The sequence below is a fragment of the Nymphalis io genome, chromosome 2 (assembly GCF_905147045.1).
Source record: "Nymphalis io chromosome 2, ilAglIoxx1.1, whole genome shotgun sequence".
Classification (NCBI taxonomy): domain Eukaryota; kingdom Metazoa; phylum Arthropoda; class Insecta; order Lepidoptera; family Nymphalidae; genus Nymphalis; species Nymphalis io.
In genome coordinates this window covers 6,120,683-6,144,590 of record NC_065889.1, presented here as the reverse complement: position 1 = coordinate 6,144,590, position 23,908 = coordinate 6,120,683, and the positions used below count along the sequence as shown (strand labels likewise).

The 23,908-nt window shown below is 31.3% G+C and overlaps 1 protein-coding gene across 1 annotated transcript in view; it reads right to left on the bottom strand.

The window, feature by feature from the left end:
- LOC126779102 (E3 ubiquitin-protein ligase LRSAM1-like) overlaps positions 1–23,220 on the bottom strand; it is a 152,032-nt gene extending 128,812 nt beyond the window's left edge. Inside the window, exon 1 of the mRNA XM_050502944.1 lies at positions 20,720–23,220. Within this exon, the coding sequence (XP_050358901.1) occupies positions 20,883–22,985 (2,103 nt within the window). The 5' untranslated portion in view covers positions 22,986–23,220 and the 3' untranslated portion in view covers positions 20,720–20,882. The remainder of the gene's footprint in view (positions 1–20,719) is intronic.
- Positions 23,221–23,908: the final 688 nt, after the last annotated feature.

The window sequence follows — 23,908 nt, the reverse complement described above, 5'->3', positions numbered from 1 at the left end:
CCCTCGGACATTAAGTCCGTCTTGTCTTTCAACTACATAGTTGTTAACACGTTATTTAAATAAATTAATCCACAAATAAATTAAATATATAACAAATTAAAAAAGTTATGATATACGTCCAACGGAGATAATAATATTCCAATGACAACAATTAATATTATTCCAAGGAAACTGGCACGACCGAATAATAAAACAAAATAGCGTTTACTTTCCCTCGACATTTTAAGATAAATTTAATTTAATTGGTCCTCTTCATAAAATATTCTGACGCCGCAGAGTCAAGGATAATTATTGTCAATTGCTATTATATAAGCGAAGGAATCGTTTATTAAATTTATACTAGACCTCGGTATAAAATTACCGAACCGTTGAAAGTTTGATAATTAAATATATCTTCAATTAAAACACTAAGTATAAAAAGTAATTAAACCATAAATATGAACAATTGTTCAAAATATACCTTAAACTTTTTCGATTACACATAACCTTTATAAATAAAAATTCAATAACGCGATTCGCTAATGCTATAATGTTTAAAGATACTAATAAATATGTAATAGTTAAGTGTAATGAGATTTATTTAATTTTACATTACAAATATAAAGTTACTTATATTAATTTTCATTTGTATACTTGTTTTTAAGTTCTCTATGTATATTATTATTATGTAAATTATAAATTTATTTTTTTTAGAAGTAAACAAGAAAGATGTTTCATATACGATTATTTTTAGTAGATAAAGGACTGACTAGGAAAATAAACCACTTGGAGTAAAGTAGTCATTAGCAAGGGGTTGTGGCATTATAAAAGGTTATAGCTTTACATACAATGCACTGCCTAGGGCTTAAGTTTTTAACCCCTTGGGCCTGTAATTATATTGACTCTTTTGTTTTATGTTCATGTTTCGCTCAGCTTGCTTGGCTTCGGAATAATTATTAAGGTATGCTTTCATCCGTAGCTTGTATGTATAATATTGACATATGCATATTTTACAACTTCATCTTAAAAAATCAGAAAATAAATTAGTTAATGCTTAAATTTAATATATAAAGAATTGAATCCCTGGATGCACTATAAGAGATATATACTAAAATCGCACGTATAATTGAAATTCAAATGGATCTACTTATTCTTACATATCAGGAAATTACAAGACCCTTACATATTGGATTCGAACTGGTTTGATGTAAATACTAGCTAAATTGAATATAACTAATTCGAGCTCAATATATAAGGGCGATTATTACAATGCGCAGTCCTTTCTCTTCAAATGAACCTAAATAATACTGAATAAGATTTACACAATTTGATATTTCCAGTTATTCAGAAAATAAAGACTTCAACATGCTGTAATCATAACTTATTAATCTGTGGTACTTTACATAATATTTTGTACTTTGTTTATTGCTAATTTAGCGGTTCTCTTTATTCTTATTTCTTTCGTTAGTTCAAAAATGTATGTAAAACTGAATATAAAATTATTATATTATTTATTATTTTTATTTTTTATTAATTATTATATTATTTAGTGTAACTAATTTTTTATTATTTTTTACTTATTGATTTTAACATAATATGTATATTTTTTAAACTTGGAATTATAGCAATGTGTAAATTAAGTGCAGATAAAAAGGTCGAAATAACGTCATCAAATCAGATTTAATAACAACGTAAAAAGTCAGTAATATTGCTAAATTAGAACCTTTAACCAATTTATTAGTCTAAATGAATAATCCGGTTCGATAACAAATATTAAATTTGGCAAATAATGTTTACAAGCACCCTTTCGATAAATGAATATTTATATATTCTTCTAAGAAAAGTATGATAATGAAATACCTAGAAAAAAAGGCGTAATTTTTTACTAGTGTGCCGTGGTACCCCGGTAAGTTTATTTTGATGAAATTAACTAACGGAAAACCTAACTATTCCTTAATATGAAGTTAATCCGAAATTTATTTTATTAATGTGGTAGCAATAATATTAGACATAGTAATTATTGATATTCAAACAAGAAATATAGCAAATATTTTTTTTTATTATTCATAAAAATCGATAGCAAGTTAATATATATTGCCGTAGAGTATTTTGCACGATAATATCGCATGAAACCGCTACGGAGAATGTAATATTCCCCAAGTAACAGTTTTGCAGCGATACTGCTTCTGTATGACATCTCATAGTAACGTCGGATAATTAATTTGCTTGGTCTTTTTACTTATAAACATTGCGTAATGACAGTTTAGTTAAACATTGAATTCTCATTATCTGTCATCAATTATTTATCATTCGAAAGAAGACAACAACATTGTTTAACTCATCATTTACTAAACATACAAGTAAGGCCGCTTATATCCATGCATTAATATTTTACTATAAATAGACACATCATATTAAATACCAAAAAAATAAAGAAGTTCCAAAATCAAAATTCTAGGATCACTACATATTATAAACCATAGTGCCCCGCCGCGTCAGTCTGTCTAAGTGCGATAAACTCAAAAACTACCGAACTGATTTTCATACGACTTTCAGCAATGGACAGAGTGATTCATGAGTAAGGTTTTGGTGTGTAATTCATTATCGTTTTGTGTAAATTGTGAAATCATAACGACGGGGAGTTTTACTGGCGAGCGCCGCTTAAACTAATAGTAATATTATAAATTACGATTTAAACGTTATATTTAGACTCTTAATTGACCCGTGTGAAGCCGGGTCAGGTAGCTAATATATATACATAATATATACATTTCAGAAGCAGTAAATTGAATTAAATTATTGTTTTATATAGAACTCCGTACATTTGTCATTTCTTTCTTTATGTCGCTTGAGGTTATAATGTTGTGTAAGTCATGTCTGGTATATTATTGGATTTATGTGACGTCACATAGCTTCTTACACGGGGGACGAAAGAAATAAAATAAGGTAATGTTCTTTGCATGCAATTCAAATACACTAACTCGTAGACTCAGTATCTCTGCTAGAAAAAAACAAAAGAAACTTTTTAATTACATGATTCGAATCGGAACTATTTTACTGTTTAAGAAAACCGAGGGTGGCCTCTGGTTAATATTTTTCGAGTAAGCTTATTGTTAATTAAAACATAATAAAAGCGCTTTAAAATGTGGCTAACGAAGCCGATATTTAAAACAGACGATCCGAAAAGGTTGCTTTTGTTCTCTTTGGTTGTAATTTTAGTAAATGCTTCAGTCGCTTAATTAAAATTTTCTGGACCGCTTCTGTGGTTCCTTACGACATATGAACGCGTTCTCGTAATCTTTGACTAGCAACCTAATACGTATGTGTTTCCGCTTTCGAAACTCGTACATTTAATAAAACTGTAGTTGCGATTTCAATATATTTGCAAAATTATTTTTGCGTAGTAGGAATAGGTATTTTTGCTTTCTCTACGATCTGGGTTTACTGGGTAAAAATCTTACATAACCTGACCTCACGTCAAATCGGGCCGGATACCTTTCAGAAGGTACTGCGTGAAAAAAAAAGTATTTTTGCTTTGAACTGAATTAAAATCTTAGTTATCAAAGAGTAAACGTTAATAAATATAAGCCAACCTTTTTATAATTATAATAAACGAAAATGCTTATTTCAATTTTAAAAAAATAATACAATAATAATCATAACACAGTTCCTACTAAATGGAAAATTCGTTAATATACTTATGCAAATGCGACGGAATGCGAAGCTTTCCGAGCGTTACAGACATGATTGAAGTAATAACTATAACATAAGACCGCTCTTTACATTACTTAAATGAACTGAAAATGAAAAACGATACTATCAAGGTGCGGAAATGGAGGACGCTATTACCTTATATAATGATATAATACGCTTCGATTTCATGTTGAAATGAAAAAAATTGCAATCATAGTATTGCTTAATTTCTAGGTTCACGTAAAGTTTCACAAATAAGTAATCCCAATGAACCTATTCTCTGTTTGAGAAGAATGAAACCGACACATGCATGTTGCCTCGCTGAGCACGAAATGAATCACGAACACAAATTAAGCACATAACAACATAGCGGTGCTTACCCAGGTTTGAACCCACAATCTTCAATTATGATTCAATTTCTCTCCACTATCATACCGGCTCCGCAATAACGTATACGATACGCGAATAAATAAAACATACAAAAGTAATCACTTTAACATTATATTATTCAGTGTGTCACAATAAATCTAAGTACTTATTTTTTGATTGGCTCATTTGACGATGAATAGCGATCCAATATCGAATATTTGCTCACGTCATGTGCAGCATTGACACATGTGTCGATTCAGAGATGCGGGGAACACGGTACGCAGCGCCGATCGAAAATGCATGCGCTTCTCTTTGAATTTTAAGCGTACTTTGAACAACCATTTTAAAATTCAATTCACATTTTCACTCCGTCATATCCCTGCAGTGTTTTTTAATCGGAATTTCTTTCCGTAGCCAGGTGTAAAGCTTGCACTAATTTTATGACTGCAGCTATAATTTAATTTCACGGTGTAGAAATTTACATTAAAATTATAAATATTTTTACATGCTATAAAACATAAACATAAGCTGAACCACACACCAGAATATACATTTTATGTACAAGATAATATATAATCCTCCTTTGAAACATTTACATTGAAATAAATCAAAATCAGAATTTATATTTAATCCGCCAACCAAAGCTATCATTATAACATAGCGCACCTAATTATTATAAAACTCAATAAAAAAATTGAAAATCAAATTTAGAATCAAGCAACAATTAACTTTTTACAATTTCTGCCAACCTTCGCTGCCACCGCTCAGAAATCCGGACGGATCGCTAGCTCACAGTCCGCAGGAGAAAGCCGACCTCCTGGCTAAACTCTTTGCCGCCAACTCTGTAATCGATGATTGTAGTGCGCAGCCAATTACAATACCTTCATGTGGCCACACGATGCCTGACATCAAAATCAGGCAACGTGATGTGCGTGCGGAGCTGCAATCACTTGATATACGGAAAGCTAGCGGTCTCGATGGAATACCAGCCATTGTGCTGAAGAAGTGCGCGGCGAAACTGTCTCCTGTGTTAACGCACCTGTTCCAACTTTCTCTCTCTTCGGGATGTGTGCCGGAGGCTTGGAGAAGAGCTAATGTGCAAGCGGTTCCCAAAAAAGGGGATCGGTCTGACCCGGCAAATTATCGACCAATAGCTATCACCTCAGTACTTTGTAAGGTGATGGAACGGATTCTAAAACACCAACTGATCCATTACCTAGAAGATCACTGTCTAATTAATGATTGTCAGTACGGGTTTCGACCTAAACGGTCCACAGGTGATCTTCTAGCGTACGTAACACACCTCTCGGGTGAAGCTATCGACAAGCATGGACAATCGTTGGCTGTCAGCCTCGATATCTCCAAGGCTTTCGACAGGGTCTGGCACAGAAGTCTTCTCTCCAAGCTACCGGCATATGGTCTGCCTGCTCAGCTATGCACCTGGATTGCCAGCTTCCTACACAAGCGTGGCTACGCTTCGTGTTTTAGTAGATGGTTGCGCTTCACAATTCTATGTAGTGAATGCTGGGGTCCCCCAGGGATCTGTGCTATCTCCCACACTCTTTCTTTTGCATATCAATGATATGCTCTCTCTTGGGAACATACATTGCTATGCAGATGATAGTACAGTGCATGGTGGATACCACGGACGCGCAGTGGCTGGGGGGACGAAAACTGAGGAGAGGCGGGAGAATCTTGTCATTAAACTCGATAGGACGTTAAAGCTCATCGCCAAATGGGGTTCTGATAATCTTGTTGAGTTTAATGCCAAGAAAACACAGGTATGCGCTCTCACAGCGAAAAAGTCACCATTTTACCCTCATCCCTCCCTCTGTGGCACACCGCTGATGATACAAAGCAAAATCGCCATGCTGGGGATGGACGTTCGCTGTGACCTTAGTCCAAGGGATTACATCGAGGCTATTATATAAACAGCTTCACGGAAACTCGGAGTTCTGAACACGGTGCGGTGTTTTTTCACGCCACAACAACTGTGCCTATTATACAAAACACAGGTACGGTCTTGCGTTGCGCTCGCACCTTTGGGATGGCTCCGCTAAGTACCTACTGGAGGCCTTGGACCGGTTGCAGCGACGTGCAGTACGCATTATTGGCGACGTAAAGGTCACAAACACCCTTGAACCTTTACAATTGCGTCGTGAGATAGCAGCACTGAGCGCTTTCTATCGACTGTATCACGGCGAGTGCTCTGAGGAATTATTCTCTCTAATTCCTGCTTCCCCCTTCCTTCTTAAGTCCACGCGAGCTGGTTCTCGATGTCACCGCCTAATTGTGACATCAATTCCATCGCGCACAAAGAAATTTGGCAACTCCTTTCTTTGTCGCACTACCAAAAAATGGAATTCCTAACCAGCTCACGTGTTCCCCTCCTCTTACAACCCGGGTTCCTTCAAACGAGGCGTGAAGAGGCATCTTGCGGGCCGGCAAGGCGGGGACGGCTAGTACAGAACATTCTTCCCGACTGACTTCCCGGCTAGTACAGAACATTCTTCGCGTTTGGACTCTACTACCACTTACCATCAGGTGGAGTAGAGTCATTTGCTATCCCGGGGCATATAAAAAAAAAATATCAATATAGTTTTGTTACAATGAAACTTCAATATTTATCAGTCGTAACATTATTTTAATATGCAATTACTATTTTTTACGACTTATTCGTTAATTCTTTTGCTGTGGGATAGGAAAACGAATAACGACTGCTTTTGATGTGATTTTTTCATAAGTTTTGATGGTAAATTGGTTTAATGTATAGTTTATTTCATTTTTTATTTTATATATCCATAATCATTGCTTGTAGCTGAGTCTCAGTCTACAACTCCTACTCCTTTATTCAATCAATTAATAATACAGCTATATATGCATTAATCAGGATAATATTAATTAAGATAATGCAGATATAGCATCGAGGGAACTATCGTAATACATTCTCGATATTTAAGTACACTATCACTATCTATGATATTATATTTTGATGTATAAGTATATAAATATAAAGCGTTTTATACATTAATTACATAAATTACTTTGTAACTTTCTTAAACATATTTTTAAATTTATAAGTATATATGTAGGACACACATAAATAAAACCTTGATATCAGAAGAAAAGCCGGTCGATGTCTTCCCAGTTTAAGTAGGCGAGATTACGACTCGACTACGAAGCCATGGCAACGCTTCCGCTAAGGAAATTGCTCCTCTCGCTCTCATAAATCAGCTACAAGATAAAATTTAATACCATTGCTTCGAATGAGAAGATGACGGTATCACTTCAAAGCAATCATGTCTCAAATTTCCGTATTCAATTTCTATAAAATTAATATATATTAATATATGTATTTTAATCGTAACAAACTTTTAAATCGATGTTTTACATTATATTAATAATAAAAATTACAATGTTAACAAACCTTGAAAAGATTATTTATTTTATAATCTTTATGACGAGTTTTATTAATGTAACGGTCTTGGCGGAACGAACCCCGTACACACGAGAACCCCGTGACAACCTAGATTATTCATAAATATAATTAATTGACCAATTTTTGTCTCAAGTTACGTGAGTTACGTATGAATAAATTTAAAAAATGTAAACATATTAAAAATTTTTCTATTTCGAAAAAAGTTTATTCTGCTGTTTTTGAAACACGTTATTATAAAATATTACAGTACATTAATTAATTATATATTATATATAAATTAATTCTAAGATTTCTAAAGTTATTAACAATATATAATAACTTTTTACAATGAATATAGTTAAAAAATAATTAAAAACATCCATTCTCTTAATCTGTGCTTACTTCGATCTCAATCGAATACTTTATTCACGATCGTGATTAAAAACATCGTGAGCAAACTTATATGCCGTCAAATGATTATCCAACCCGTAACGGTGAAGCGTGATGCAATATGTTATAAAACATTATTAATAAAAAGAGACAGCCCAGAGAATCATTTACAGGATGTTATTAACTTAATGCGACAATTTCGTCATTATAAGATTATTATTTATTAATTCATCAGCACTATTTATTTGCTTTTCTTTAAAATACCTATTAAATACAAGAATGAAACACTATGCATGAAAACGTCTGAAGAAGAAGAAGTCTGTGCTGTCAACAAGTGTTTCATTTCGACTTTTAACACGTAAGTTGCACACTTACACTCTGCAACATTTTAACCAAAAATTCTTGAAGTGATGACTCGTCTCCTCTAGGACACTTCTACGATGAATACGAACATTTTAGACTAGCTAAATAATGAATATAAATTATATATGTTTATTAATTAATGCAAAAGCAAAGCATTAAACCTTCAACGAGATAAAATATAATTTTTGAAAAGCTGTATGTAGTGCATTCGGTACTTCACACATAAAGCAGAAAATGTTGTAATTCAATAAGTATAAAATGTGGAATGTGAATTTTAAACTTTTACATAAAACCAATAAAACGCAGACAAGCCTGTGGTCAACCTCTAGTTATTTTATTCGACATCAACTTACTCTGAATTCATGAATATTTATTCAGTACAAAATGTTAATTAAGAAAGAGAGAGACTATTTAATTTTGTACAGCAATTATGATTTTTATCAACCAGACTGTGGACAAAATGTTATTTAAATTTTTATTAAGGTCTTAATTAGTAACATAAGTTTTTCGTTTAAGAATAAATGCTCAAAATAATTACCGAATGAAAATCCAAATGATAGCCGTTGAATATATTCTATTACAAAGAAAAAGTAAGTTATTAAATAACTCCTTTTGCCAGTTTTATTACGTTAATTATACCCCACTAAAGACTATTAGCGATGCCCTCGGCTCAAATCTTAAATTATAAATCCAATGCCTCTTTTAACTAATTTAATTTTAGAGCAAACTTTTCGTGACAAGTCTGAAGTAGCAGAATTTTCATCGAAGGAAAATGAAACTTCTTAATTAGCGCGGGCCCATAACTCCCATAAAGAAAGGTCGACAACATGACGCTGTCATTCTCAAACCGCAAATGTTGCATAACGTCTTCTAATGCGAGTAAATGTTCTCCGCTTAAAAATAATAATATAAAATTATTATATTTATCTCTGCAATATTTAATAAAATAATTAATGTATGAAGTACGTTCGAAATTTAATTTGTGGTTAAGCAAATTAGAATCTATTTTGCGATTAACTAGCTTGGATTCTCTTGTGGATGTCGTCGCGCTAACTACATGCGCGCTAATCAAATGACGGTGCTGCTCGGGGAAATTACTGCTTCCGAGTTAGCAGCAACAGCGTGACAGTGATCGGCTAAAATTATCTACATACCTCCATATGATACGAATAAATTGCAATTACATTTTACCAAACAAAATTTAAAATAATCGGTCGACAAACAGAATAGAAAAAGGTACCGAATTGTCTTGTCTTTGCCTATTTAAACACACTATATATATAGATCATATCACTCTTAATGCCATATTTTTATAGGTATATTAAGGTTCAAGTTCCAAGTCTTTTTTTTTATATTTTTCATTTTGTCGAGAAAATACCAAGTAAATGTTGTTAATAAGTAGTGATAAGCGTGCAAGAGCTTAAATTAATCTCTACTATGTAGCTAACCATATGAATATATATTTAGACCTTAGCCGTAGGGCATTTACCTATAATAAAATAAATTAAATCACTCAGTTGATAGCAAAATATTTACTTGTAAAATACTCCCAGTGGCAAGCAAAGGAATTATCGCGACCAATTTAACTGCGTGGAAACGTGTTGCAGCTAACACTTGACGAGTTAAAATTATTTTTTAAAGAGGTTGAATGTTTTTTTTTATATACCTAAATATTTAAAAAAGTTTTAATTAAAATATAAAAATATCAAAAAGAAGCTACGAAGTTCCAATTTTATTTATAAATAAACATTTATTTACTTATGATAAAATACAGTGTTTTAATAAAAATATTTGGATGAAATATAAAAAAATCAAAATTTATTAAGGTTCAATAGCTCAACTGTATATCGTGGCCTTGTGCTGTAAAAGTCCTAGGTTCGATTCTGAATTGACCTCCTGACCGCTTGGATTATAGTGGTAGGAGAGAGCACAATCTGAACGCTCAACTGGATTGGTTTTGAAATTAAATCACTTCTTGAACTACAAACAATATTTCCAAACTGCAGGTTCTTTTTAAATTCGATAAAAACATCTATAAAATAGCGATGAAAATTGTTTTAAAATATTATTTCAATATCAAATAGTAAAATATTATTTTAACTAATAATTAAATACTCATTATGCATTCAAACTGTGTTCAATATGGTAATTTTTTTAAATTAGTTGACTCTTTTAAAATACATGAAAAATTCTTCGTTTTTTATGTGTATCATCCTAACTAATATTAACCAATCATCATGAAATTTAGAATACACGATGTAAGTAAGGGGCACAGAAAAAAAAACATAAAATACCTAACATTTGAACAACCTTGGTTGTTCTGGCAACTGATAATGTAAATCGCGTAGTACTATTTACTCTTTTTTTATTTAAAGAAACCGGGAAGGCAAATGACTCTACTCCACCTAATGGTAAGTGGTAGTGGAGTCCAAATGCGACGACGGCCAGTACAGTCAAACCTATGTAAATAACGCTAATAGGTAAATTTACAGGTTGGGTTGCCATATCAAACGATGCCCAGTGTTTTCTGTTTTTCTAACCCCACATTAAATTAATTGCCGACCACTGGGCTACTAGTAATGTGGAGGTCCCTGGTTTTACTTTTGTGCCTCGAAAAGCACATAAAGCCTCCTTTGCATGATCTATCTCGTATCGGATGGCCTGAAACCTGTGAAATAATAGAGAATAATATATACAAATAATAGAAATAGATAGAGAATAATAATAGAAATAATAGTTTATTTCTCCTACGCACTTGGCTAAAGCAATACTTGATATTGTTGTGTTCCGGTTTGAAGGGTGAGTGAGCCAGTGTAATTACAGGCACAAGGGACATAAAATCTTAGTTCTCAAGGTTGGTGGCGCATTGGCTATAAGCGATGGTTGACATTTCTTACAATGCCAATGTCTAAGGGCGTTTGGTGACCACTTACCATCAGGTGGCCCATATGCTCGTCCTCCTTCCTATTCTATAAAAAAAAAAAAAAAATCTTCGAAACCAACAACCTTGCAAATCGGTCAGGAGGTATATTAAATATGAACATAATATTAAATAATTAAAACAGCCGATTTAACTGCTCAAGTACCTTAAATTCTCTCACGGACCAGTTTTGACTTTCAACTGCTTAAGCACTAAAAAGCAAATTAAAATTAAAATTGGTGCTAAGCTATTTTGAAAATATTTTAATTTAATAAGTATTCGAGACCTTTTTTCTAAAGTCAAATATAATAACTTAAAACCGTACGTTAAAAATTTCAAACACATAGTTATAAATAAAATAATCGTACATAGAAAGTTTTACCTTTATTTTAAAATAAAATGACTTAACCATTATATTGAAAAAAACTAACCATATATTAATCAAAGGAAAGCAGATGATCAAATCGACCATTTGATATAGGAGTCACTGCGACATTCCCAGTGACAAAAATATTAAAAGCTAAGACACGATGTCCAGTGGAATTACAGTGGCTCGTTTATCCTGTAAGCCGTAAAACTTTCCACTTTGTTCTGACTTTTTACCTCCCGGCCGCTTCGAAAATATATCCAAAGAAAATCGCAATCACTTTTTAGTAGCTCCACTTGAGGTTTATGACATTAACATTAACCACACGAAAAATGAGTGTTAAATATTTTTGAATACAATACTTATGATGTAAATGTTACTAACAAAAATAATACTACTTTGTTAAGGCGTACTCTCTTTTAATAAAAAAATATTTAAATTGAAAATAAATACATTTTAATAGAAAAGGGAACTGTTTATCGGTTTATATAAAACCTTAAATTAAAAACCGGCTACTTAGGAAAAGGCCAATAGTTGGAGGAAGGTATGCGAAACACGCCGAACCTCCAATATGATTAAAAAAGTTTCTAATCTTATTCCACCATAAAGTAGATTTTTCAAGCGGGCAGGCAATTTGTAATCGCTTTACTAAACCATACTCACACACTCTACATAACCATTATGTAAGCCCCTTATAATATCATAAGACTTTTTAAACGACTATTTTTAACATGTACATTATTAAAATAAATAGTAGCTATTATGTATGTATACATAAAAGATGCCTAATGGATGATGTGAAGTGAATCTTAATCGAAGATTGTGGATGTGGGTTCAAACTCGAGAATTTTTGTCCTTATTGTATATAATTTATCTTGTGCTTGGTGTTAAAGAAAGCATAGTAAGAATGTATGCAGGTCGCATGTGTCGGATTAAGATCTTTCATATGTTTACCCACCAAACCACATTGGAGCAGCGTGATGGAATCAAAACCAAATCAGTAGTGGTCTGTAAATACAGACTTGTAATGTTAAAGTTCCTCTAAACGAAATTTTTAACGTTAATAATAACGTTACAAATTATAAAAGAATAACACGTTAGATCAATGAAATTTTTATTTAATTATAAATAAATATCGACACGATACACTAGCTGAGACGTATGCAAATAAAAATAAAACGTACCTACCGTCAAACGTTAATTTGATTGATAGCGATCATCAAAGACAATTTACTTAGATCTTTCTTGTTTATTGCGTACATTTATTCTGAAACTTTGTCGTGAAGAGCAATCACAGTAGCTATGAAATTTGACGTTTAATTTATGGAACGAATACTTCATCTGAAGTTTCTATGGAAACGCGTTGGCAAAATATTGTAAGTATATCGAACAAATTCGTTCAGACCCAATTATATTACATAACATACACTTTAGGGTATTTCAATTTAGGTAACGTTGGACCATTAGAAACTTATAACTAGTATTCATAAAATTTTACCTTAAATTTATATTATTTTTTTGAGTTGAGTTGTTTTTAACTTGTTAAGGCGCTCGCCTTGGTTAAATAATTTTCTGAATCATGATATATTTTATTTTGTTTTAAATAATACCTACATTTACATAGACAAATAACCGCACGTCGTAAATGAGAAAGATGAATTCAAATCTTAGGCGTCTCCATATTCCTTCATATATCCTATTGTCAGTACTTCGGGAATATACTAATCATGACAACAAAGACGTGAAAACAAACCTTGACCATTTACTTGTTTCACAGAACAGATTCGAACACCCAGAAATCTTCAAGAAGATATTTATAATCTCCTACTTACTGTACAAAATAACGGTTAAGTTGTTTTGACTGCCTTAAATAAATAATGGATAAAATAAAATCAGATTTATTAATTATTCGAAAACCCGTGAAGTCAATAGTAATTGAAAACGATAGTATGCTTATTAGCAATATGCACAGAAGTTAACTTCTGTTGTCTTTGAGACGAAGTACATATTAAAAAGTATTATAAAATGATAAAGATACCACGTGAGCCCAAGAATAGTTGTTAAAAGATAAATTTAGATATTTTCTCTAGAAATATTTTATAATGCCATTTTTCTACCTCAAGGCCTGGGAATTTCTGCATTATTTATTACACACGTAGAACGTACATAAATTTCAGGATATACGACAGTATTCCAAATAGTACCTATCGCTTAATATTATCTAAAATTATTTCACCTATACTTTACACGTTTAAAAAATAATAAATCAATACAAAGATGGCGCACAAAGGCTTTTTATTTTTTCAATATTTAAGTTTAATTTTCAGTACTTAATAGCGATAGCCGAGATGGCCTAGTGGTTAGAACGCGTGAATCTTAAACGATGATCGTGGGTTCAAGCCCTAATCAATAGTTCAAATCATAATCATACTAATATTAAAAATAGATATGTTTTGTATGTTTGTTTGTTTTCCGGGTTTCGTACAAAACCTAAACCGAATGATATAGAACATTCATGTTATTTTATTATTTATACTTTCAGGTCGGACATAGGCTATGTAGCGTCTTAATATGTTCTACAAATTTAAAGATTTTATCATGTCGTATAAGAGATTTGTAGAAATCCAAATTATCTATAGAAAACTCAGCGACAACAAGCTTTGTTTAATTATCACAAAGCATTCATTCTTAACAAAATAAATAATACATTTATTTTAAGCATTTTATATAAATAAATATTACCTTATATCTGTTGTTTGCAATTTTATCCGGAAGCTTTAAAAATATTAAGAGGATATTATAAAAAAACACATGAAAACAATACGACATATTATGACCATTCATGGAATGCATTGTGCTTTACATTGAATGGTAATATCATTGGTTCAAAAATAGCATACAATAAAATACTTATTTTATTTCTACAAAATCGGGATGTGTTGCTTGTATTTAAAAATATATCATATGCGCAGTGTAATAATAGAAGGAAGATCGACTTGCAAATTGACCATAATAGTAAGTAATCCTCGCTCATAAACACTGTTGGATGTATTAGTCATACCTTACATTAGCAACGCGCTATTATTCGTGACAGGAGTTATGTCTGTTAAAACGATACTAGTTCACCTTTAAGCCGGAATACAGCTATAAAAACTTTTGCTATAATAGCTATTACCACGAAGACAAAACTTGATCTATCTTTATGTGAAACGTAAATCAATTACATAAAACATATACAAATAAAATATACGGCTTGGCAAATTGCATTTTAAAACCAACATTGAATAGCAGCGCTACGTAGCTGTACAGATACATATCAACGTTAGATTATAAAAGCAGTTAAAGGGGCAACATTCACAAACTTCTTCACAACTGGAGTGGAGCTACACTAAGTCTCGTCGTTAAAACTCAAAACTGCCGCTCCATATTCACGACTAACTGCCCGGTAAATCTCCATCATTTAAGTGTGATCAACGCGCTCGCTTCGTGCATATTTTATCAGGATCAGGCCTATGGAGACTTTAATGTTTTAAATGTCTCTTTATAACTACAAAGAGCATTAGAGATAAATAGACATAGAATAAAATACCTTTATCATTATATAAATCTGGTAGAATATTTTAAATGACTAAATATGAAGCACAGGTAACGTTTAAAAATGATTGAATAAAACAAAATCCATGAAAAGTACCTAAACAATTTTCTTCAATATGCGGCCTTTTGCTGGACCTAACTGAAAACGCGTCAAATAAATATAACCTCAAACTTTTTTTAGTAGCTTGACACATTACTAATGTATTATATCTTTGCGAAAATATAAACTCGGTAAAATACCTAACATTTGGATATCGAAAAAAAAAACCTATTTTTTGGATCGGAAAACATAAATACTGCAATTCCAATTATTCAGTTTGTACCAGATTTGTATTTGGTCTTGTGGTACATTTTTTAAACACAACGACTAGGAACTAAATTTAAACACGAAAAAAAATGGCCCTAAGTATTTACAATAATTTTGAAATTATATATAGATCAAGAATAAGAAATCACGCTCAATAAGACTGTCTAAAACGTAAAACTGACAAACTCTTCCCGAAGACAATTTATCGAAGTGACAATCTTGATGACGGAAAGCAAGATTTGTGGCCTATTTCTCAAGCGAGAGCTATTGTAAAGTGCCGCGACGCTGCCCTAATTGATATCAATTACTCGCATAATTTATACAACCCTCATTCTAAACCTTTAAGACCTATCTTTATGGAGATGGAAATAATTTATCAAATTGTCCCTTAAAGTCTTAAAAATACTAAATAAATTTTTTGTATCATTGTGTTCTAGAATAAAATATATAGGTACTGAAGTTTATTTTCATTTAATAAAGTACCCACTAAAAAGCAATCACAGTTTTTCAAAATATTTTATGTGGCTTCGCATCACCGAATGCTAATGATAATATAATGTCATCGTTTGTACTTTCACGAATAATTTAAGTATTGTGGAAATTAATGAGGATATAATGATTGAAACTTACATAAGTACTAACCGTATATACAAATAATATAAATGTATTTTAACTATTATTAATTTTTTTAATTTTAATTATTATTAATGTATTTTACTGGTGGTAGAGCTTTGTGCAAGCTCGTCTGGGTAGGTACCACCCACTCATCAGATATTCTACCGCAAAACAGCAGCACTTGTTATTGTTGTGTTCCGGTTTGAAGGGTGAGTGAGCCAGTGTAATTACAGGCACAAGGGACATGAAATCTTAGTTCCCAAGGTTGGTGGCGCATTGGCTGTATAAGCGATGGTTGACATTTCTTACAATGCCAATGTCTAAGGGCGTTTGGTGACCACTTCCCATCAGGTGGCCCATATGCTCGTCCGCCTTCCTATTCTATAAAAAAAAATACTTATTTAAGCTGTATTAAGATTTTGTACCGAGTTTCCGACATACTATGTATTTTAATGAATAAAAAGCTATAATAATAATACTTATTAATTTTTTCTATAAAGTTTTTTTACTATCTATTTTATACACAGTTATAGGCTTACAGTTGTTTTAATCAGCTGCTTTTAATGTAGATTATTTAGTTTAAAATGTGGCTTTTATAAAATAAATACAATTTCATTCATTCTATTTTAATGCCATTCTACTGAAGTTGATCATCTTAGGGTAAGGAAAAATGACAATTTTTAACACTGTTTAGTGGTAACATATATGAACAAAACACTTTGTTTTCATTGTCACCTTTGGTGAAAGGTGGATCCTGTATGACAATCAAAAACATCCGTCGCACTAGTTAGACACAGGTGAAGTAGCTTAACCATGTCCCAAACGCAGTCACGAGTCAAAATAAGCTGCTTGAAAGTGAAGTGAACATGTGCCGACATTGCTTAAAGCTTCTTGACCTAGCACATCAAATACTGCAGAATTGAACTGTAAAGAATTGCAAATGATGATGGACATTCTCGCTTACACACAACAGAGACTTGCAGTGCTCTAGTCCAGTTCTATTGTTCCACATACTCATACACATAGATATAACGGACAGTCTCAAAGCTGGATAAGCTAGGACAAAAACTCCGTCACCCACTCACCAGAGCTTGCCCTAACTAATTATCAATTTTATTTCGGAAATTGGTATTTTTTTTTAAAGGTAAAATAATTCAAATCCTATAAGGCGCCTAAAACGCCTTTGAAGAGTTTATCGATTTCTGTCTCCAATTTTTTTAAAGTACAGTACAATCAATGTACCTCCTATTAAAATGACCAAAGCGTATTGGTCAAACAATAACATATAAAAGTCATATTAGAATATCATTAATCAAAATTTCACATTTCATAATATTCACTCTGGTATTAATGAAACAGCCAGAAATCACCAACTCCACAGTTTAAATTTTATTACAAGACTCATATTAAATAACGTCTCAATATTGACAAAACAATTTAATATAGAAGCGTAAATTTTCATTTACAGAATATTCAATTATTTTAAATCTAAAATATTTTGCTTACAACCTACCACCCCAAGCAATATTGAGCTAAAATACTAGATAAATATTAATAAGCAATGGCTCGGTAGTATTCCAAGAGTGGGCTGACGCTGAAGCTACGCGGAGTTTGTCCGTTTTGAGAACCATAAGCTTCACAGGATATTTTAATAAGCAAAGGTAGACGCTTCGTGCACACTTGTTACTATTCATTAATAATTTTTGCTTATATTTTGTGAAATAAATTCGTATAATATCGCACAGTTAAATAAACAGTAATATTGGACTTAGTGAGTAAATTATTTTGTTCACTATCAACTTCCTATTCGACCTCCTTATAAAAATTTTCCTATCTTTTAAAACGAAATAAAAATTTGAATATTACTAGAATAGAATAGATTATTAAAAGAAAAAGTAAACTAACAGCTGTAAATATCCTCGTCTATTTGAACCGTGAACCCACAATCTTCGGATAACGTTCACATGTTCTAACCAGTGGGCTGGGTCATATTTTATACATTTTATTATAAAACACGCTACGACAAAAATGAATGAAAACTTCAAGTGTTCATTACGCGTTGAATCAAATTGGTTGTGGGACGATTTCACCATTTGGTCTCAGGACATTCGAGACAAAATAATCATTGTACGAGTGAGAACATATATATATACACAAATGCATATATTCAATTCTAACAGCAAAAATGCCATATGTACGTACTAGGATACTTCTAAAATAAATAAGATTGTTGAAATAACGTTTAAAAAATGGCAGCTATCGTCCGCTAACAAAACTCCTTAACTTTGTAGTCAATGTATTTTGTTTTTGACTACTGTGTCGTTTAGTCGAGTAAAAATATTAAACGATCTTCTTTTTACAGCAATAAAAATATTTTTGCCAAACATACAAAACTACATACATATACAGAGCGTATATTAACACAAACGGTCGAGGAAATAAAAACATGAGGAGCCTCAACAAATATGTATTATTGATCCCTGGATTCAATTTCCCTTATGTTAGTCAGGTTTGATAGAACGCTCGGAGACGTAGTGTTTACTACTTAAGAATAAAAATATATCGCGACATATCGTAATTTAATGAGAATAAATTTATATATCAATTGTATTCTATGATCTATGGTAGTATGTTGGTAATATATCTTACCTTGCTGAAGGATAACAACAATTGAAAACACAATCATACAGAATTATCTAATCAAATTGATAACATTATTTACATTATTACAATATTGAAAAAAAGGATCCTTACAAATAGCTAATATTTTGTTAGTAAGTTTTGAATTACATTTCATTATTAAATTAAATATTTCTCCCTGAAAACAAATAAAAATCCACAGATACACAAATCTCGTGATTGTAATGAAAATATCACCTCACAGTCACATATATACAATTAGGCAGACTTGACATTTACCTTTTAATATCACACAAATTCTTTTTACTATCGCGGACATTATTAAGAACTGTAAGTTTATATGTTTTAAATATTTTTAGTAAGTAACCAGTAGCAAGTAAAGATAAAGCATGGATGGAGCTTTAGAACCTTCAAATTGGAATGCGAAATATACCTAATGCAACTAGAATTACTTTAAAATAAAATTAAGGCGAATAACATAATTCTGGAGTTAAACCACCTGTAGGGCAAAACACGAACTATTTTATTTAAGCTCGACTATTTTAGGTAACATTTCATCGCTTAAGTAAAAATAGTAACCTTATTCTATTTAGTGCTAGTAGATGGCGCTTTAGATGTATATTTTAAAATGTGTATATTAAATTTAAATTTAAAAATAACAAAACTGAAATATAAAGGAATGAAACTCCATTTTGTGCTAAAATCTTATGTATTTTAAAAACAGGTGGTAAACAGGAATATTACTTAACTAACTATATTAAATATGGTTTTAAAACTAAACTCAACAAAATCTTCATCATTTTAAAAATAAAATAAACTGGAAAAGGTATAACAATGAGCTTATTACATGTATTAATAACAACTGAAATATGTCCCTAAAAGTATTCAAAAAAACAAATATCGTATAGTTGGTCAGTGGAATCCAATGTCTAAAATGATTAAAACAATAAGGGTAAATATAATAAGCAAACAATCATTCAAATATATATATTTTTTAAGATTACTTTTTCATGTCAATAAAAATGTAGTGTATTATTTAAAAAAAAACTGAAGAAAATCAAACAATACTTACTATAACATTTTAAAATATTTTAATAAATATTTGAGAATTACTGTGCAATACTAATAATATACAAATTAGGTTATTAAACGCAACGTAAATATCTAAATAGTTTATTCCACTAATAGGAATGAATACTTCATTTAATATTGTGAATACCCTATTTATATCAACAAAAATGGATATGTCACATTAAAAGTTCTTATTTTGAATATTTATCAAAAAACAACACTTACAAGGCACTAACATTTTCAAATATTAAATACTTATAATAGATTTATGACAACAATGAAAACATCAGACTTAGAATATATCACTATCATTACATATGACTAGCTTTTTAGTCATATTAAAATATTATGTTAGATTCAATTTAATTTAAAATGTGACAACACTTCATAACAAAGCAATTTTGCTTGTTCTAATTGCCTTTAATTAATTATTATTAGACTATTTAAAACTAGTTTGGCAATATACATAGCATGCAGTAGATTTGAAAGAAATAATAAATTTAATTAAAGATTATTTTCAGAATAACATTTTTTCCAAATTTGAATGCAATATTTTAATGATTAATATATTATATAATCTTTCATATTTTATTACAATTAAACAGTAGTTAAACAAATACCGAAAATTCTAAAATAGCTTAGAAACCAGAAAATTTATTTTATCATCCTTTTAATAAGTTCTTGCTTTTGATAACTAACACATTGAAGTGAAAAATTACATTTCATTATAATAAGTTTTTTTTAATAGTGTAATTGATATTTATATCCCAATAGATGTTATTGCTTTATTTATTACAAACACAAATAAACCATTCCTATCTTAGAAGGCGTAGAGATAAACAAACCTTAGAGTTAAAAATCCCATGTAATTTGCTAATAACAACTTTGCCGACATTCAAAGCAAATCCATAATGATCGAGATCATTCTTGAATAAATTTTGAACACAATGTCAAAGTTGTATATTTATCTTTCCTCTTGTTATTGGAGTAAACTATCGATTACTTATGAAATAATAACAATTCAATTGTGTATTTTAAATTATTAAATTACCAGTCATACACCATAGGTGCAAATCTTAATTAGGAAATATAAATTACTCTATTTTAATTTTGATAAATAAAATGGTGTATGTAATATCTTAATTTATTAATATAACTATGACAAAATGACTCTAATTGTTCTTTCTATCAATGTCCGACACATAGGACAACCTTCTATTTCATTTTGTGCGCAAGATTGGCAGCAACACATGTGACCACATGGCACAAAAACAACTTCAGACTTTGCATCCATGCATATAACACATTCACCCTCTACATCTGAGCATTCTTTATCATCCAATATACCTGAACAATTCTGTACATGTTCTGAAGGAGGGGCACTAGAGCTTACTGGTGCAATATTAGATACATTATTTTGGCTTTTCTCTTCCACATATAATTTTAAAGCTCTTAAAATACTTTCTCTGTCTGAATTCAAAGAAACTCCCCTTTCCTTCAAACTCTCATGAGTTATGTTCAATAAAGATTCACCACATAAAAGAGACTTTGCCAAGAAGGGCAAACAATGAATAACTCCTTCCTGCAAGAGATAATTAGCAAAAATAGGATCTAGCTTTCCAAGATTAAATAAAGATTTAGGGGCGGAATCTAGGAGTTTTTGATAACTCTTTAACCAAAAATCATTAGAGACATTGTTTTCACTTTCTGCTTCCTTCAAAGTGTTAATTAATTGTTTCCTGTGTTTATTTCTCTGTTCCAAAAGGTCATCTAGAAAGTCCACCAACTTTAACCTCTGCATAAGAAGCTCATTATAATTAAACGCTATTTGCATTTTCTTTTTTTCTTGTTCAATAACACTAAGTCTGGCTAAGTGTGTTGAAATCAGTGATATTTCCTGGTTCAGACTCCAACTTTTTGCATCAACTCTATCGAGTAGGGATGAAACCATAGCTTTTTGAATATCTTGATCTTCTAAAACCTGTTGAATTAATACTGTCCGAGATTCATCTTTAGCATTTAATAGTTGAACTAGTTTTTTTGTTCCCTCTGACTCTTGAGATAATAAGTTTTGCTTAATATTATTTAGATCATCGATGTAATTTTTTTTGTGGTATTGAATATGATAATCATTTTCTATAAGTTTTTCCATTGCAATTAAAATATCAGCTCTTCGCACATTATCATAATTTTGTCTAGTGATTTCTAGTAAGCGATTATGCTCAGCTTGTTCATAAGCAAGTTGCTGTTGAACCACTTCCGGTTTAAGCCTATCAACCTGAATAAAGTTTTTAACCAAGCACTCTATGTCTTCTTCTTCTTTCTGTATTGATTTCATTAGTTTCTGTCTTTCAATATCTCTGTTTTCTTGTACTTTAGCTATTTCACTGTCTAAATCTTGCTGTTCTTTTAAAAACTCTGACAAAAACTTTTCTCTCTGCATCTGATTAGCTTTATGTATTTTATTTTCCTGTTCAATCATTTTAGCTTCTTGTTCTTCCCATGTAATGTTTACTTGTTTCTCAAAAACATTATAATTGGTACTTGGAGTTTGAGTTGGTGAAATATTGGAATTAACATGAAGCGGTGTGGTATAGTCAACATTCATTTCTAGGCACAAGTATTTCATAATTTCTGTTGTTCCTTTTGTGGTTATTTCTGCTGGTGGATAGATAAAATTTTCTCCATCCAGTTCAATTGAAGCTAAATTTGTTGCAAAACATAGTTCTGGACACAGCTTATTTAAGCTCTTATTATCAAAAATTTTTAATGCTCTGAGACATTTCAAATTACCCAACACTGAAATTAAACTTCTCAATTTATTATTTGAAACATCTAAAACTTGTAAACATTCTAAAAACTTTATTCCTTCTGGTAGAGATTCGAGATAGTTGTTCTGAAGGTATAGTTCTGTCAAACTCACCAGATATTTTATATCGTTAGGTAAACATGTGAAGTGATTATTACTTAAGTTCAAAACTTTAATCAATTGGAGATCTGACAACTGTCCTCCATCTTCAAGGGATTGCAAGTTGTTGTTATGAAGATATAAATAGTCTTTTCTGAATACTTTGCATATCGAAAATATACCAGTAGGCAAGCGGCGTATCTGACAGTCAGATAAATCGAAATCTGGTTCTGGCGATTCTCTAGCCAGGTATAGTTTTCTTTCCAGCTTCGCTCGAATATCCTGAGAATTATTAGAATGTCTACCGAATAAAGACATTGTGCGCTGGAACCCTGATACAGCACAACCCATTAAATATCAAATCAAAAATATCACAATGCATACAGTTATCTCGTCATGTAATAGATGTCACCGGATCAACATAATCATTGCGGATTACTTTATCGCTACGTTATCAAAATAGACATATTTCAAAGATTTGCAACATTAACAAGGAGGAATAAAGGTTGAAAACTAAGATACTTGTCACAGAATTACTCATTTCAATATCAAAACACCAATGATATGCCATGATTAATTAATTAATATTTCATGTCAAATTGTCAATATCTAATGTCTAGTGTCAAATGTCAACACCACAGATAAAAAACTACCTAGTACCTACCTTTACTAAAGATTATAATGCTTATATTGCGTACTTTTTTAATGTTCAAACTTATTTAGGTATTATGCTATTTTAATATTTCTGTAGGGATCTTTATATATTCTTAAATTATTATTTTTATTATAATCATAACTGTCACAGTAGCATGCAAAATAATTGCATATAACAAACTGAATAAAATAAACTCATTTACAATATACATACATATATATAAACTTGCATACATTTTATTTAATCGAATAAATATTATACCCCGGCCGGACCAGACAGGTCGGTTAGGGCGACAGATTGACATACGGATAGAATATGCTATCTAAATCTAGTAGCCCCACTTTCATGCAGAACCTTGGCGCTTGGCTACGAGCAATCTACTAAAACATCGACCTCCCCCCCCCCTCTCACGAATGTGAAGCTGCGTGCGGATACTAATATTATTATAAGCATGAGTGTGTCATTTAATAATAAATAATAGCCTTAAAACTTTGTACATGCAACAATTTATCTGTTTATGAAGAGGGAGAAAATTACAAATATATAAATTTCATATTTTTATTAATTTACAAAATCAATTTTACAAAAACAATATTAACTAATGTATATAAAAATAATA